The sequence below is a fragment of the Crocodylus porosus genome, unplaced genomic scaffold (genome assembly GCF_001723895.1).
Source record: "Crocodylus porosus isolate Cpor-Errol unplaced genomic scaffold, CroPor_comp1, whole genome shotgun sequence".
NCBI lineage: Eukaryota > Metazoa > Chordata > Crocodylia > Crocodylidae > Crocodylus > Crocodylus porosus.
Genome location: NW_017728948.1, coordinates 6,661,854 through 6,679,919, shown reverse-complemented (window position 1 = coordinate 6,679,919; position 18,066 = coordinate 6,661,854). Strand labels below are relative to the sequence as shown.

Sequence of the window (18,066 nt, the reverse complement as noted above, 5' to 3'; positions counted from 1 at the left end):
AAATCCATAGCTATAGCATATCTGAGATGCTACTGTGATGTTATATTGCATTTATTGCATAATCTCAGTTATAGATTCATTTGGAGATTTTCAAGGCCACACAGAATCATTATCAGCATCTAAATCTGACTTCCTACATACAGAGCTGCAGAAGCTCACCCAGTACTGGAAAAGTTCAGGTATAAAACTGGATCAGAGATATCTTTTTAGATGAGCATCTCATCCCTGTAGCTAGAAACATCTTTGTAGCTTCTTTCTCTTTCAAAAGGAGAAAGGCTGAGAAGGACTATGATAGACATCTATAAAATCATGAAGGGTACAGATTAAGTGGATATGGAATTTTATTCACCATTTACAGAATACTAGAATTAGGGGCAATCCACTGAAATTAGCAGGAAACAGATTTAAAATTAACAAGGTAAACTACCTGTTTTTAATGCAATGCACAATTCACTTCATTACCACAGGAGGTGGTAGAGGGAGTATAGCTGGGCTCAAAAAAGGACTAGACAAGTCCATGGAGCCTTTAACAGCTATTAAACAGAAGAGTCACAGGTGTATCCTCCAACATCTCTGAATCAATGGCGGTGGATGCCAGCGGGGTATGACAGGGAATAGATCACTGTAGATATAACCTGTTCATATGCTATCCCTCTAAAGCACCCACTGCTATGACTCTTGGACACAGGATACTGCGCTAGCTGGACCATTGGTTTGACACACATCACACTTCTTATGTTCTTATGATCCAAATGCCATGGTCCTTTGAAGCCTTGAAACACCACCATCATTGTACTTGTCCTCACTTCAGGCTCCTACTTGCAGGAATCTGGGATGGAGGGAGTCAGTTCAGCCATGGAAAATTCCGACTTTTCAAAGTTATGCCTATTTCCAGGTCTATTATCACTTAGCCCCTAGCAAATATTTTTGAACCTTTAAAATTTTACCGTAGGAGATGAACTAATATTGGGTTGCCCATCTGTAACATCAAACCCCCACTGTGGCACACAGTTTCAAGAGAATGGCAGCTGACCTCAAACAATTAAATATTTGTTGCTTTAGAAATACGGCTAGCACAGGAGAGTGCAATATTTCAGCCACATAAAGCTTTTGTCAAGTTGACAGATCCCCCCCATTGGTTGGTATTCCATGAGTCATGAGGGAATGTCACGAAAGAAAAAGTTCAAACCTGTGGCCAGCACAAGCAAGAGGTCATTCAGACAGGAAAAGTGAACATCAGCAAGCCAGTTTCCACTTCTAAAAAGCCCAGTTTAGCAATGTGCATGTGCTTAACTTGAAATGAATATTTAAGTCAGTGAATGCAGTTAAATACATCTTCACAGCCAGGTGCATACATTACACTTTTATCAGTATAAGTGGTTGGAAACCAATCTATGTCCATAACAGAAGTTGAGCGCACACAGGCTGGTTTAAAATGGCAGGATCCAGTCTAACATTTGCACACCCCCCACCACCAAAGTGCAGATGTGTGTTCTGTTTGCTACTGATCTAAACTATGCTGCTTACTGCTTGGACTTTTTGAATGTCTGTACCTAGCCCATATACTTAAGTGACTAAAACAAAGGTGGATAAAGGTTTTGAATCAGGCTGGAAGATACCAGGCAATAGTAAAGTACTGATAGTACTTTACTATTAGTTAAGTGTCTTGTTTAAATATAATCCAGCAACTGTATGAAGATTGCCTTTGGCTTCGAGCAGTACGTCTAGAATCTTTGGGGGGGGGGGGTTGAACTTGATGCACTTCATATCAAAAGACTATACTGCACTGACTCACATCTAAGATATAGTCTTTTTTTACCTATTCAGGATTAGGAAAAAGCCTACAAGGCCTGGGGTAGAAACGTGCTGTGGCTCCACCTCTGGCCCCAACCTGAGCTTTGTTTTGAAGTCAGAGCTGCAGCTGCTGCCTGCCTCCGGGTGCTGCTTCTGCCCTCCAATGTTCCCCCCACCGCTTGCTCTCAGCCACAGTTCCAGCTCTATCTCCATCCCTTTCCTTGCATGGTGACTTCAGACTTCAGATCCAGGCAGCAGTGGCAGGGGTGGCAGCTCCAGCCTCAGCTTTGGCATCGACCTGATCCGTTGGTGGGATTAGAGCTGCTATTTCTGCAACCATTGTTGCCTGGCTGTGCAGGGCCAGAGCCACTATACACAGAACTGGCTTAGGAGCAAGAGCCAGTGGCAGGGTCATAAGTGGCAGCAGCAGAGACAGGCAGCAGTCAAGGGCAAGCAGAGGTGGGGCATGTGGCGCAGGGGTGCCAATGCAAGTGGGGTGCAGGAACCACACATCAAGGTGACACAAGGAGGTGCAGGTACTGGGAGGGTGGCAAGAAGGGCAAGTGGTGGGAAACATAGGAGATAGAGGACATGAGGAAGCGGGGTCAGGCTGCTTGACATCCCCCCCACCTGCCCTTCCCCACTCCCCCCATTGCTTTCCCCACTGCAGCAGAAGGGAGGAGGAAACATGGTTTTAAGATGATGCTCCAGTAATTAGATTCTATACATGGAAAATTATAACAAATGTATATTCAAAGTTATCTTGGATTCAAGTGAATATGGTAGATAAGGAACCACTCCTGGACTTAGACCATTAGCAGCAATTTACTTTGATGAGAAAGAAAGCCATTTAAAAGACAACCCCTGCTTCCCCTAAAACCTTGGGGGGGGGGGTTGGCTTTTCATAAGAAGCTTCTGAATGGAATGAAACAAAAATTTTGGTATCTTTGTTTTGGATGAAAAGTTTTCATTAAAATTATACTAGATATTTTACTTTGTTTTACTCCCCCCTCCCCCCAACAAAGCAAAATAATTCAATTTTAAAAACACAATTAAAAACACAATTAGAAACTAAGCATAACGTTTGGTTCTTTTTGCAATTTCCCATTGGGGAAGAAGAAAAAAATTGTAAAGCAAAAGCATTTGCTTTTGAAGAACCCCGTTTTCAGCAAGAAAATATTTTCCTTTTGCTGGCCCATGTTATTCATAGCAACAAACAAATTTGATATAAACAATATCTAGGCCATGTTACTGCCAGAGATTACATTGGTTTGTCATCTGTAGCATATTTCCAGAAATTTGCCTGCCCTTCTTTTAAAGTATTAAAACTTCGGGTCTCTGGAATCTATGATTTTTTTTTTTATATGGCTCAAGGCAGCACTCTGCAGAGGTATTGCCTGGTAGTACTGTGCACGGTAACTATAGAAATAGCTAATAACAACATTTTACAATATTGGAGCTTGCCATTAATTTGTGATTTGACCGAGTGAAGCTTTCCTTTACCTCCCTGCTTTACTTATTACTAGTCTGATCCAGCAAAGTGTTTAATCATGTGTTTAAGCACTTGAGTAATGCCATCCTGGTTCAGCAAAGCACTCATATGCTTGAAAATTTGCTTAAATCCCTTAGGGCTTGTCTACATGTGGCCTTTTTAAGTGGGATTAGTCTAAAATTACCATTTTTAAGATGCATTAAGGGTGCAAGTCCACACGTACATGCCCTTAATGAACCTTAAAAATGGTGATTTTAGGCTAAACCCATCTAAATTTGATACCTACGTAAAGTCAGTACCAAATTTAGCCTGGCACAGCTAGATTGCATTAGCCCACATGTAGATGCATAGTGCGCATTAGCTATACGTGCGCTAATGCAACTTAGCTATGCCAGCCTAAATTTAATGGGCCTTAATGCACATTAGTGCATCTATGTGTAGATGAGTGCCTAAATTGCTTTAACGTGCCTTAAACAAAAGCACGTTAAGTTTAGGGGCACATAAATACACATGTAGACATGCCCTTAGATGCATCAAGGTAAGTATTTACTAAATAGTAGGTGTATGCTTATCTGTCTTGCTGAATTGGGGCCTATATTGCCTTGCCCTATGCAAAAGACATCTTCCCTTTCCTTGATGAGCACTTGAAGAACATGTAGAGGACTACCATGGACATATCCACATCACAGCAGTGGAGAGATCATTCTTACTGCCAAGGTACCCAGCCACCATAACACTGCTCCCACACTGTGGACATCAGCCCCATTAATGAAGCGGTGAGGACATTCTGGGGTTACGGCCTTGGTGCTGCAACTGAGCTCTCTGCCACTGTGGTGTCAATATACCCTTTGTGCTCTATCCCATTAACTACCAGCTGACTTAGAACATCTATTTGGTTTAGGAAAAAAAAAATCCTCCCCCTACTCTTGGAACAGCCAGGGTTGAAAATACATCTCAGGTTGCAAATAAGGTCCTTCAGATCTTATTTTTTTTATTAGCAGGTTTAGGAGTCAGAAACTGACATTTGGTACATTTGTCAAAGAGGAAAATTATAAAATATAATCATTTAGTTAGTACTTTTTCTTCAGCTTCATAAAGACGGGAAGCAAGTCAAAGCCTTCTCTGCAGCATTCTCTTCAGGCGGACAGCTCAGAAAAAAAATTGCCTTTGCTGGAAGTTGCATGCAGGTCACTCTCGTGGAGTGGGTTTCTGCTCTCCCGTGGAGAAGACACACCTTCTGGCATCTGAATAACAACAACAACAGTGACCACAGCATGGGAGAACCACACAATTACTTTTTATTCCTGCCAAAAACAGAATCCAATTCAGGGACGAGTGCCAGAGAACTACACTGTTCTTCAATCCAGAGATTTGTAGCATGCTCACCTGCCGGAAGCAAATCGTTATTTAAAAACAACTCCCCCCCCGCACCCCCCCAAAAAAAACAGCCCACGATCAAGTCTAAGGAATGTTACAGCAGTTTTACTTCTCTGGTATTGGGATTATGATATGAAAAGACTGAATTAGAAATGTTCCACTTGCTGCTTAAAGAATTCTCTTTCCTTGGCCTGTTATAGAATTGAATAATTTAGTACCTGAGACTATTAATTGTCTTTCATTTTGAAATGTTGAACAGGTATTTAGTGTATCCCTTTTCTGAGTAACAATGTATGCGGCTGCGTGGATTTGTTTACTCCTACTTAGGAAAATGTATCTCAGAAGACAATTTTGCATAATGTATTAATTAAAAAGGAAAACAATATCATCCATTTGGAAATGCTACTTTGAGCCACAGTTGGGGAAATATTTAAAATCAGGAGACTGGCTTACCATTAATTACAGTTCGAACTAGGCAAGGAACACAGCAGGTAATGGTCTACATTGTCCAAATGCAGAGCAACATGACTAGAAAGTACACCACTGATACAAGAAGCATAACAAGTCAGCTGGGTGCCTGGGGTAGCTGTGATGTATGGAGGCAGTAGTGACTTCTGACTGCCGTTGTGCTGATGGCATGATTGTGCGCCTGCAGAAGTAGATGCTATTTTTCTGCCCCGTTCTGTCCCCGGGTCAGTGCCTGGGGCTCCTGCTTCAGGCCACCACAGTTATGCTACCAATGTGAGATGCCATATGATTACACCCAGTCCTGGCAAGGTACCCTGGTATTCAGTGGTGTGTGTGCTCATGACTGGATATTTAGACCCCGACTTAACAGTCACAGAATGGCAACAGGATCCATGGTTGCACATAAAGTAGTAAATACCATAATTATTGCAACTTGTTTCTGATGCAAGCTTTTCAGAAGCAGAGGCTATATCCTCCCGCATGTCTGTACTACACCTACCAGACTAAGGGTCAAAGTCTGACTAGGGACGATTACTTACTATAACAATGCAAATAAATTAAATAACAACAACAATTCTTAAGAGGCTTCTTAACCCTACTTCTGGTGTGGCGGATAGTACAATGTTCAGTCTATTTAAGAGGGTCAAAAATAATGCTATCATTACATTTTTCATCCTGACAGTCTGATAGACAATTATACAGGTATAATTAATGTATCCAGGACAAGCATATTAACTCATTCTCAAAATGCTGTAAAGACACTAAATGTCACGTATGCTGTATCTCACTTTTCCCCAGATAAATTTATACTTGATTTCATGCTATCCCAAGGGAAGCCATGAATACTCTATTAAGTTCCTGGGAATAAAAAAATAATTACAGCAAAAATACATTGGCACTCATAGCCCTATGTTCCAATGAAGCAAAGCCTTTTCCTAGCGATAACACAATTAATGCCAAGAATTAGGGTTTAGAGCAAATAAAAGTAAATACTGTACTGTGATTTTCAGTAAAGGGTGGCTTATACAGCGATATATGACCCAGCAGGCCAAAATGATCAGAGGGGTGCAGCAAAATTTTGTAAAGCAAAATTGGATTGTGCTTTACAAACATCAACCAAACAAACACATTTGAAGCTGCTTTTAGACTAACCCAGCACACCCCCATATCAGATGGCAGAATCTATCTGAGGGCAACTGTACTGTTTGTTTCCTACCAAGGGAACAAGAAGGTGTCCAGCCTAATGGTTCCAAATTTTGTTTCGCATCCATGCCCTATGGCAGGATTTGACTCGTTCTGGTTATAGAAAGCAAATATACTCCAGTCATTCTTTTCCCAGCGTAATAAGATGATGGCAAAACATCCTGTTTTCCATCTCAAGGAATAAAGTCTATTGATTAAAAGACAGAAGTCAAATTTAGGATTCCAAGGTTAAATGAGTTTATTGAGAGTTAGTGGTTACAATGGTATGTTAGATACCTGTAATCCAAGCTACACTTAACATGGTTGCCTCTAAATTCTCACACTTTCAACTGCCGTGTCTCTAAACATTCCACCACCAGGTCTTCTATTTCTAGTAATAATAATCATCATCATAATAATAATCATAATAATAATAATATAAAAGGCAATGTCAATCACCATATTGTGCTTCATACTCCACCATAAGGAATTTAATTGGCAAAAGTAAAATTTATTCATATTAATGGGATTAATTGAAACATGAGCATAGTCATAACACTACTAGAACATAAAGAACAAAACATGGGCTAAAAGAAGCAGTTTTAAGATGAATTCGGTTTTTTATGCTTGTTAAAAATTCACATACTATAATGAACATGATTCAAAAGTTAAATTGTTTAATAATTGGGCCACACATTTAAGCATATTGGCTAGTACGTTTTTGCACTGTAACAGAAGCAATACAAGCTTTATGGTCTACCATTACACTTCCAGTTTTTCACTTGATATACCTGCCAACCTAATGTTTCTTGCATGCATAAAATTTTGCTTTCAGACTTTAGTTTATTATTTACCCCAACACCAGTGATGCAAATTCTTTGGCCAATTTTATGCTACAGTTACAAAACGTAAGCTTGGGCTACCTCCATTTAACATCATTACAGAAGGCTCTAAATTTGGGGGTTACAGATTGTTAATTATTTAATAGAGTCTTAGGTTGCATGCAAATTGACACTGCTTCATTAGTTTATCCCCATGCCAGACACATACAAGTCGGCAGGTATGCATACAAAAAGAATATAAAACCCTTCCTGGTAAAGCCTACTGTTTTAGAAGGAATCCATTGCTTTAAATTCACTTAAAGCCTGTACCGGGGAAATATGTTTCTTCTGGGAACCTCGCCTCACTCTTGTCTGATATTCTTCCGGCTTTTCTCTCTTTACTAAGGGTTTCTTCTCAGGGGCCTTCATCTTCCAAGATACAACAGGTGAGTTCACTGCAGCTGTACCATAGACCTTCTGATATTTAGTAGAAGCCACATATGATGCTTTCACAGTAAGGACCACAGCGTTCATCAGATTTTTAGCTGCCTGGATGAGCGACGTAGCGCTGTCCAGCTGCGGTTAGAAAAGAGAATCAAATGTGACAAGATTATTCCAAGATTTTGTCCCAGAAAGTGTATATGCATATTCTTAGACCTGATTAGTTTTTTTTTTTTCCCCTTGAAGGAGGCAAACAGACCATGATACAAATAAGACATTCTCCCTACAGAATGCCCACCTGGTTTCTAGCACATCACGGTCAGGTGCAGCTCAGTACTAATTTGCGCTGAATTACATTGCCTGGTAAAGAGAAGCTGTCCCTTTAACTTCCTAAACCAGTGGCAACAAAAAAAAAACCAAACTGGTTGCTGTTTTTTTTTTTTACTGTCACTGAAGATTCAATTGCATCATTTTCCTCAAAAGGAATCTTTTACATAAAATGTACGGAGAAAAAAAATTACTTTTAGCTGTGAAGGAAAGCAAAACAGGTTGGATAATTTTTTCCCAGGCAGTCTGTTTCCCTCATATATCTACTTTGGTTCATCTATAAAGTGAAAATTTACCCTGTCTTCTACTTGACTTCAGACTAACACAGCTAAGTACGTCACCCTATCCCCAGTAAGCCAAAGGCACAACACCCACTGATGTCAATAGGACAACACTGACCTCTTTATGGCGTCCCACACCTGAAAGGATTTAAAGGAGTGGCAATGCATAGGGGGTTCACATGCACCTCCTGATAGCACTGGTGCATCTCCTGACAGGCCACACTCCTCACTTAGGTGACAGGTGACAGGCGGCGGGGGGGGGGGCAGGCAGAAGCACTGGTGTACCCCCTGCCAGTGCCAGCCAGGGAGTGGGAGCACCAGATGAAGTGCTGTGGCCACTTCCAGAAGTGCCGCGGCCACTTCTGGGTTGGCATGACCAGCCGTGAGGACTGCCCTCTCCCTCCCCCGAAGTTGGCGAGATTGGCCGCAGGGAACACACACCCCCCGGTCAGTGACTGGTCGTGCCTCCCCCGACTAATGTGGCACCAGTCCCCACCCCCAATTTAAAGAGATTATAAAATCCTCAAAACTCAGAAGGGACAAGAGTTATCTATAAGTTTATTATAGGAAAATGTAAACTGTTTCTATTGATGAATTAGCTGACTATAGTCCTTGCTTTATCATTTCCTGCATTTCTCCTACAGAGAAGCTGGTCTCCCAGAAGCAGACTACACACAAAGAGGTAAAACAGAATTACTGAATGATGCAGCAGGGATCTGAAGATGCCAAATGCTCAAGTGCAGAGCAGAAAATAACCAGGGCCTAGAATGAAGCCCATGGTTGTGCCACTCCAACTGCTGAGGGAAAAGGATCCTAACTGAACAATTTAAAGCATTTAATTAAGTCCTAGTGATGCCATTGAAATGAAGCTTAAATTTAAACCAATGAGACATTAGGTCAATGGGATTTAATCACGTGTTTAAATTGTGTACAAGTGTAAGGACCAGATTTTCAGAATGCATTCAGGAAAACAGTGGTAGTTTTCAACAATGGCTAGATGCTAAACTCCCAAGATTCAAATGGGAGTTAGACAGCTAAACACTATCAGAAATTAGATTGAAGCCAAATACCACTCCTCTGCTTTGCTATTTAAATGGCATGTAAGCCATTTGGGCCATGAAATGAGTTTCTGCTTCGTCATGCATCACACCTTAAACACTGCTAAAACAATTCTAATTCTTTACATGTTTCTATTTTTGCCCTAAGCTCTTCCTACTGCAATTCAATACGATCACCAAGGCTTTTAATCCTATTTACTCACTGTTGTAATTGTTTTATTGTGAGTGCACAAAAATGTTGTAAAAGCCTGTCCAAAGCTATAGTCAGGAAACAGCCATGGCTAGTGACTGGTTGACTCTTGATGGTGCTCACCTTTAGCCGTTAGCCTAGCAATTAATACCCTTGCTCAAGACATGTAAAAGTCAGGTTCTAACCCTACCTCACTTAGAGGGAATTGAGCCCTCATCTTCTAGATCACTAGGCCTGTCTGTGTCTTTACATCTCTACAAATATGGCCATAGGTGCTTCAGTGAATTGCAACCCATGGTAGCATGTGCACACGGTTCTTTTCAAAACTATGGAAAAAGCTTGATAAGTTCCCTGTCACAAAACCAATCAGTCCTATCATGCCAATTGGCTTATTTTTCCATGAAAATACCAGTGTTTTCAGGGAACACAACAGGTGCAATATTATGCAACAGTTTCCCTTTAGTCCTACCTTAGTTCTCCTATTATCAAGATAATGTAGGTAAAAAAAGGATGCCTCTCTGCCAGCAGTGAGTCATACCTTGCATCCTTCACTGGGAGAAGGAGAAAGGAGGATGCTATGGCATTTGCTCTATTTTACTCCAGAAAAAGGGCTCTTCAGAATTCAGCCCAGTAGTCTCTACACAACATCTAGATTCCTAAATTTTAGTAGGATGACCTCTATATAATACCATCTCAAATACCAGAGAATAGCTTCCACCTGTCCTCTACTAGTGCATGGCAATAGACCTTTTTTCTCCCCACATGTGTATGAACTATAACCTTGCTGAATTTTCCCACTCTCTTATCTTTTGGGGCTAATGCCCCAGACACACATTTTAGAATCTGAATTAAGAACTTTTGCTGACCCTACTAGGCTGTGGGATCAAACTAAAGTCAAGGCTTTGTCATTGGAAGGGTCCAACATGATGGAGATTTTGTAAAAGCCTTGCTGCAGAATACCAATTCTTTCTCACAGTTACATATCGCTCATATTCTTTATTTCGTAACAGGTTGTTTCCACTGATATGTCCTTCCGGGTGGCCTGAGGGATCAAAGGGTAAGCACCAAAATCAGGATGATAGCATTCTTCCTTAGTAGTAAACAGTACTTCCTCAAGGTCTTCTGCACACAAAAGCTATGTTTGACCTTGATTCATGTCTAAAATAGGACCTATGCCTGGCGTCTGGGAGCAGTATCTTCCTGTTTGCACGTTATGTTAAAATGGATTCCCAAGTAACAAAGCATAGAGAAAGTATGTCCTCATTTCTTCACTATATACCAGAATATTCCTAATCTACATTTATGTGTTTTCATAACCTAAAATTGCTAGCCTTAAGTTCAAGTACCAGGGATCCCTGTAGATTTTAAGACATGCCAAACGTGACAGCTTGTTGATAAACAGATAGCTTCACTTTCCCAAATAAGAAGAACATAAGAGCCACCCCTATAGAAAAAAATAATTGTACCCCAAATTATTTGAACATATATAAGAATTTTAATGAATTCAGCATCATAGTCCAAAATTGGTCATTTTTAATCCCCAGTTCTAAGTGTTATTTTTTCCTCTGCAGATCTAATTCATATTTTCCTTTAGCAAAAGAAACTAAGTTTAAAGATGGATAGTAATGTTATAATGGCATGCCCATGCTGGTTCAACAGAGAGCAGTGAAATACCACAATGTTATTCTACAGTCACACTATTGCGTGATTTATAATGTAAGCTATATGTTTGTTGGCAAACAGCAGATCTTACTCTATTAAATTAGGATATCTGAATTTACTATTGAGGTTTACACTCAAACATTATTCATTGTGAAATAGCTTTTTGATGTCAGTTTATTGATAGAGCTTATATAGTTATGTAATCAAAGAGCATTTTCTTCATAATTAATGCAAATAAAGCAACTGTACTGATCATATATTTTGCATTCTTATGGATTCCTTTAAATTAAAGGATTAAAAAACAACACTTCGTTGAGGAAAGGCTAATTATGGCCTTTTCTCCATAGGGTTTAACTAAAGGACAGAGGGAGTAAGGGAAACATTTGGAAACTTGGGTACCTGAAATGACTCTTAAATTAACATTAAGACCTTGTTCTTACAATCATTTAGTGCAACTTTAAGCAGGTACCTAATTTCACAGAGATCAACAGAAACATTTGCATATGCAGGGGGCATCCTGACGAGTGAGCATGTGCAATTTGCGGGGCCTCAAACCCGTTTGCGGCCCCGCAAACTGCATATGGTGCACATGCACCCATTTGCTGCACAGCTAATTTTCAGCACAGCCGGTTTTTTGACAACAGAAGATCCCAATGCCAAAAAATAAATAAATAAAACACTGCTAAAAAAAGCAGCATGGCACATGCTGCCAGAAATGGAGCCAGGCCACCGAGAGCCATGCTCTGCCTTGCAGGCTGGTGGCCACAGCCTGGCACTGCTACTGCCCTGGGAGGACCCCAGGATCCCAGCTAAGGCTGCTGGGACCAGCACAGGTGCTGGTCCCAGCTTCCCCTACCCCATCCAGGTCAATTTGCAGGGACATGCCTGGAGACATATAGTGGCACAGATATGTGCCACTGCTATTTTTCCCATGGGAAACACATGCCCCTGCACATTGGGCACTCATTGGGGCACACCTCTAGGAATTTCTTTTTCTTTTTTTCCTCTTTAATTACTTCTCCTTTCTTTTCAGCTCATTCATAAAGTAGATAATGGCAGCTCATCTTCACCAGTCCTAACCTAGGGCCATGTACCAGCATTCATTTGTAACCAGGGACAATTTCCACTGCGACCAGTACAAGCGTTCAGGCTGCAGCTACCCCTTCTGTCCTGTTCCTTGCTTCTGTCCAGGACTGGGGGGGGGGGATCCAAGCCTGGGAAAAGCAGCCCTCCTGCCCTTAGGGGGACTGCAGCAGCAAGGCAAAGCCCCCCGCTCCCCCCATTGCTCCTCAGGCCAGGGACTCTGGTGCAGTACAGAGCAGACATTTTCCACCACTAGAAATGAACACTTGTATGTGACCTAGGAGCGTGTTCGGTTGTTGGCCTTAATATTTATTTACATTGTAATATGCCTCCGAGCTCTGAAAGCTGCAAAGAGACATAAAAAATGCATAACATTATTAGGCTGCAAATGTTCTTCAAACCTGCTGATAACTGTCCCTTGTATCCAATTTGGCTACCTAAGCCCTTCCAGTGATTTCCTTATTGCCTCCAAGTCCTTGCCTGCGTTTTGGCTCAGTGAAGAAGAATTTAACGGAATGAACATCACTTCAATTAACATTTAGGCCATGATGCACCACTGTGTTGCTTCAATTTTAAGCTGTTGTTTTGAAATCAGCAGAGTTCCCGTGACATAAAGCTGGAATGAGACAATAGTGAATCAGTACCACGGCGTGTTAATTTCTTACACAATCTGGGCATTGAAACATATAGTTGTTTCCAAATGTATGTAATGTTAATAATCAAAAAGGGGGAATTAATATTTCAAATAAAAGCACCACCAGTGCAGTATAGAAAGCAAGCTCCACTCCCTAGCGATGGTTAGGGAATTACAAATGAGACAATAGTTTTTTGTGATAACAGCTAACACAGTATTTGACAAGCTATACAAGTAATAGAATTCTGCTACTTAGATCTCTTTATAAATATGTTTCCTTCCATTTAAGGAAAAAGCCCTCTAAGTCATAAAAGATAAACTTAAATTATACCATAAAACTTCAGCATCAAGGAGCGGTAGGGTAGGAAGCACAATTTTTAAAGAAACTTGGAAGCACTCCATTAAAGCCTGGTCATTTATTCAGGTTAAAACAGCGATCTACTCAAAAGAAGGCGCAAATCATTCAGGAAGGGGCGGGGGGGGGGAAAAAGATTTTGCTACAAGCTAACTTTGCAATTAATGAATGCAAGGTTAGAAAGCTGGAGCAGCAGAGCCTATTATCTGCCAACAAGATAATTGCAGGTTGAAAAGAACCCATAAGGCTTTGAGGAACTGTTTGATCGGCTCATAAGCTGAGCTACATTTCCCCTGCAATATAGGCAGAACCTTCAGTGTCTCATGGCAGCATGGGTTTTTCACTATTATAGCATATACAACATAATCAAAGATGTCTGGATAAAATAAGCAATGATTACAAAACCTTTGCAGGTGGAGGGAAGGAAAGGATGAAACACTACTATTTCCCACCCTAGTTAAATGGAAAAATAGATTTTCGTTTCACATGTATGACAGTCATGATAGGGGAAAAAATAATGCCACAATTTTAAATGGGTTAACATTTTATTTCCAGTAGGTACACTTCCATTTACACAAGGACAAAGGATGGAGATCGGGAAGAAAAAGAGCCCAAACCTTAGACAGTCCAAGTGGCTTTTTCAATGCAATGCTCCTCTTTGCTTCCACTGGCTCACAATATAGTGTGGTTAGAGAGTCTGAAAGTTTTAAAGGAGCTTCCTGGGGACATTTCTAGATCCTTAATGTTGATTCAGTAAAGCCTGCAAAGCTGGAGACCTCCACAGCATTGAAAAAATGCTAGTATGATTCCAAAGTTTTAAAAGGGTTAACAGAATGCCCCAAGTAATTATAGGCCGGTTAGCTGAACACTGCTCCTGGATACAAATATGCAGCTGCTTATATGGGATCCTATTAATAAGGACCGAGAGGAGGGGTATTTAGTTAATACTATTCGACATGCTATGCTAATGTGAGCAAAATAAATCTGATAATATCTGGCTTATCAGTCAAGCAGACCAAGACCCAATGGCTGGAAGCTGAAACTAGACAACTGCAGACCTGAAATGAGCTGCAAATACTTAGGAGTTAAAGGAATCAAGCATTGGGGTAGGTTGAGCGTTGTAAATCTTCCAGCAGTGGACCTTCCCCCTCTTCCCTCCCCCTCTTCCCCAAGACTTTTCTTAATAGTATTTCCCCTAGTTCAAGCACCATTTTGGGACTTGAAGCAGGCAGTAAATCAGATCTGTATTAAGCAGAAGGTCACACCACAACATTGGTCCCTCCTGATCTTAAAGTCTATAATATTAATAATAACAACAACAACTATTGACGAGCACTGTTTACCCAGGCTGACTTTACACAGCTGGTTTTTGGGGGCTTTTGGGGGAGATATGGGATTTTATTAAAACATTTAAAAAATTGCAGAAATGCCTACAACCATTATACAGCAAACTAACCTAAAAGGGCACAAAGACCCCTGGCACATGTTTATTTAAAGGCCCAATAGGATCTGTTCCCTGATCCCAAAAATTAAACCTGCTGTGCCACATGTTCATGGCAGGTGGCATGGTATTGGAACTGGGGATCAGATCCTAGCCATGCCCTTTTTACCTGCCAGTACAGGGAGAGCCCAGGATCGTGATGCCAGGCTTCCCTTGCACTGGGCAGTTGAAAGCTGGTACCTGCTGGTCTAGGGTTGGGGTCAACAATCAGCCGATCATCAGCACTGGCTCACGACTGCACTGAGGCTGGTATGGTCCCTGGCTGGAAATGACAATCAGCTGACTGTGGCCCTAACCCTGGACCTCAAGTTTGAGACCCTAGTGTGGTCCCAAAGCTAGAGCTGACAACCTGCTACACGTTCAATTTAAGGCACCGTACAAATGAGCCGTAAAAATATTTTACATGTAATGCAGATATAACATATAATGTTCTACATTAGACATTTACATTACACATTTTTACGGTTGGTTTGCTCACTATTTTATGGTGTCTTAAATCGGGTGCATATGTAGCATCCCTGCCATTTATGACACGATTAACACATTAATCACAATATAAATGTAATATGTAGAGGAGGCATAAGGACTAGATAGAGACTTGAACTGCAGCCCAAGGAAATGAGAGGATGAACTCTCTTAGGTCCCTATTTTGGCAACCTGGACTTGTGCTCTGGGTGCAGAGGAGTAAGTAGCGCTAAGCATCTGTTTCTTCCCCTCTGGAAGTCTGTGACAAGGAAGGGACATAAAGCAATGGAGTCTTGGATCCTGCTCCTGTGGACAGGGGTAATAGCTATTGCTACAGACCAGCAGATTAGTAGCTTCTGGGACCAGAAAGGAAACAGCTGTGAAACTGTGGCTCAGGGGAATTATTGAGGATCAGTGTCTCCCAAGGCTCAGTCTGGGGCAGTGGACTTTATGAAAGATTTCTTGCTACAAGCAGTGTCTAAAGGAAAGGGTCTTCTAGCCCTATATATATACCTTTAATGCGCTGTGCACTATTATTGTCCAATTCCCTAGGGTCTTTCCTGCATTTTACATGTATATATGAATGACAGTCAGCACAGGCACCTCTTTGTCTACCACTCAAAAGCTGCTGTTTAAAAAGAACATTACAAAACAGTTTAATGTCCTAATTCTGCAATTCAGTATATATATGAGCTTAAGTGTTCTGCTGAATCTGGCTTAGCATTAGAAAAGAAGAAAAATGCAATATCAAGTTGGGCCTGTATGATAATGTATTGGAGATATGCAAAATGTCATTACCCAAGCTGGCATGTGGCCATGACATTGATATTAAAAAAGGCATTATGATTAGCTTGAGAAAACAGGGTATATTCCCTTTTTCCTTGCTATTTTCTCATTGGATTGTAATTAACTTACTGCTCTGGACATGTTGGATTTTTAATTCATTCAGGTACATAGTTGTTTCATAGCTGGCCAATCTACTGATTAATTGTCCTCATTTGCATTTTTTCAATTATAGGTAAGTAAACCACGGGGACTCCCAAGCAGACCTAGTTATATTTAACAAATTCTGCCTTTTTAATATCGCTTATAATACGATCTGAAAGAACTAGGGTTATTTAGCGTAGAGAAGAGAAGAGAAGACTGAGGTGGGGGTTTGATAACAGTCTTCAAATACCTGAAGGATGACTATAGAGAGGATGGAGATGGGGTTGTTTCCGTAGCTACAAGGGATAGGACTAGGAGCAATATCCTCAAGCTCCAGCAGAGGAAATTTAGATTAGGGAGGACCTTTTGAATTATTAAAATGGTCGAGCATTGGAACAAGCTACCTAAAAAAGTTATGGAGTCTCTGTGCTTGGAAACTTTCAGAAGCATGTTAGACATTTTGAAAGTCAGAGATGATCCTGCCTTGAGCAGAGGATTGGACTAGATGGCCTTATGAGGTCCCTTCCAGCCCTACTTTCCCATGATCCTATGATTTCTCTTACCACAGCAGGAAATAGACAAATGTACCAAAACCTATGGGTACCTGTTCTATATAACAGGAAACATTGCCACTTAAAAAAATGATTTATGATATAAACTTAGTTGGTTACCAGTTTTACTATGACAATATACAAAAAAATAAATATATAAGTAGTATGTTCTTAAATACCTTGTTGAAACTAGAGTCCATTCGACTCACTAATTTACATTGAAATCTACAGAATCTGGTAATGGACAATCTAGTAACTGGCCAGGTTCTTTGTCAGTATAAAATAAACTGATTTCAACAGTTAAGGAAATTCACAGCAGCTTAGCTTCTCGCTTAATGAATCATCTAAACATGCCCCCGCAAATGCAGGATTGGTTCACATTGTAAATTTTCTGGTGCTGCAGAATTACAAAGTTTATAAATGGTAAGACCTGTAACTGTAGGTCAGAAAATCTGATTCGTGTGCTTTAGAAATAACCCATTAGTAGTAATTACATTCCAGATGAAATTTTGGAAATTGCTTCAAAAATGCCATTTTTATGTCAATGGCTGATGTTCCAAATTGTCAGCATTTATCCTTTGAATGAGCTATGATGAGAGTACATATTTTAACACTTGAAATGGATATATAGAACATAAGCCAACTGGAAGCAAGTGAGTGTTAATGGTGCCCAGTTATTTCTATGCAAGTATTATAATTGGCTTCTTTCCAGCTTCATATATCCTAAATATTAAAGATAGTCCTTTCTTCCATGCATCTGTCATAAATTCTACAGGAGGGGGAGACATGGATCTTTGTATGGTCAATTCAGTGGTCTCTTACCAATTAGAAATATTCTGAGATTTTAAACTAGAGTGAATGGCAGTGAAGTTAGAGATATGGGTGAGGACTAGACCATGTTTCTTCAACCAGTTTGACTACCTGGAGAACTGTGTGTTCTCTATCCACATTAAAAATAATTATGCGAGAAAAGTACAAAGTCAACCTATCAAATATAATGAGTTAATAGTATCATTATATTACAGATCACTATGATTCATTTTGGGAACATGTCATCACAGATCCTATTGTATCTTTAATCCATCTCAGGATGGATACAGCTCATGTACACTGTGGCTGAAGCACATCCGAAGGGACCAACCTGAGTATGGCCCTCCCACCTGAGTCATAGATTTCATAGACGTTAGGGCTGGAAGGGACCTCGGAAGATCGAGTCCATACCCCTGCCCGAAGGGCAGGAAGTCAGCTGGGGTTACAGGATCCCAGCAAGATAAGCATCCAATTTTTTTCTTGAAGGTGTTCAATGTAGGTGCTTGAACCACCTCCGATGGCAGGCTGTCCTAGACCTCGGGGGCTCGGACAGTAAAGAACGTCTTCCTTCTGTCCAGCCTGAAACGGTCTTGTAGTAGTTTATAACTGTTAGACCTCATCATCCCTTGGGGCGCTCTTGTGAACCA

At 40.7% G+C, this 18,066-nt stretch overlaps 1 protein-coding gene across 2 annotated transcripts in view; it reads right to left on the bottom strand.

Annotated features, from left to right (window-relative positions):
- Positions 1-6,547: 6,547 nt before the first annotated feature.
- CTNNA2 (catenin alpha 2) overlaps positions 6,548-18,066 on the bottom strand; it is an 870,740-nt gene continuing 859,221 nt past the window's right edge. For both annotated transcript variants that reach the window (XM_019552979.1, XM_019552980.1), the window contains one exon: positions 6,548-7,710. In XM_019552979.1, the coding sequence (XP_019408524.1) occupies positions 7,423-7,710 (288 nt within the window). In that variant the 3' untranslated portion in view covers positions 6,548-7,422. The remainder of the gene's footprint in view (positions 7,711-18,066) is intronic.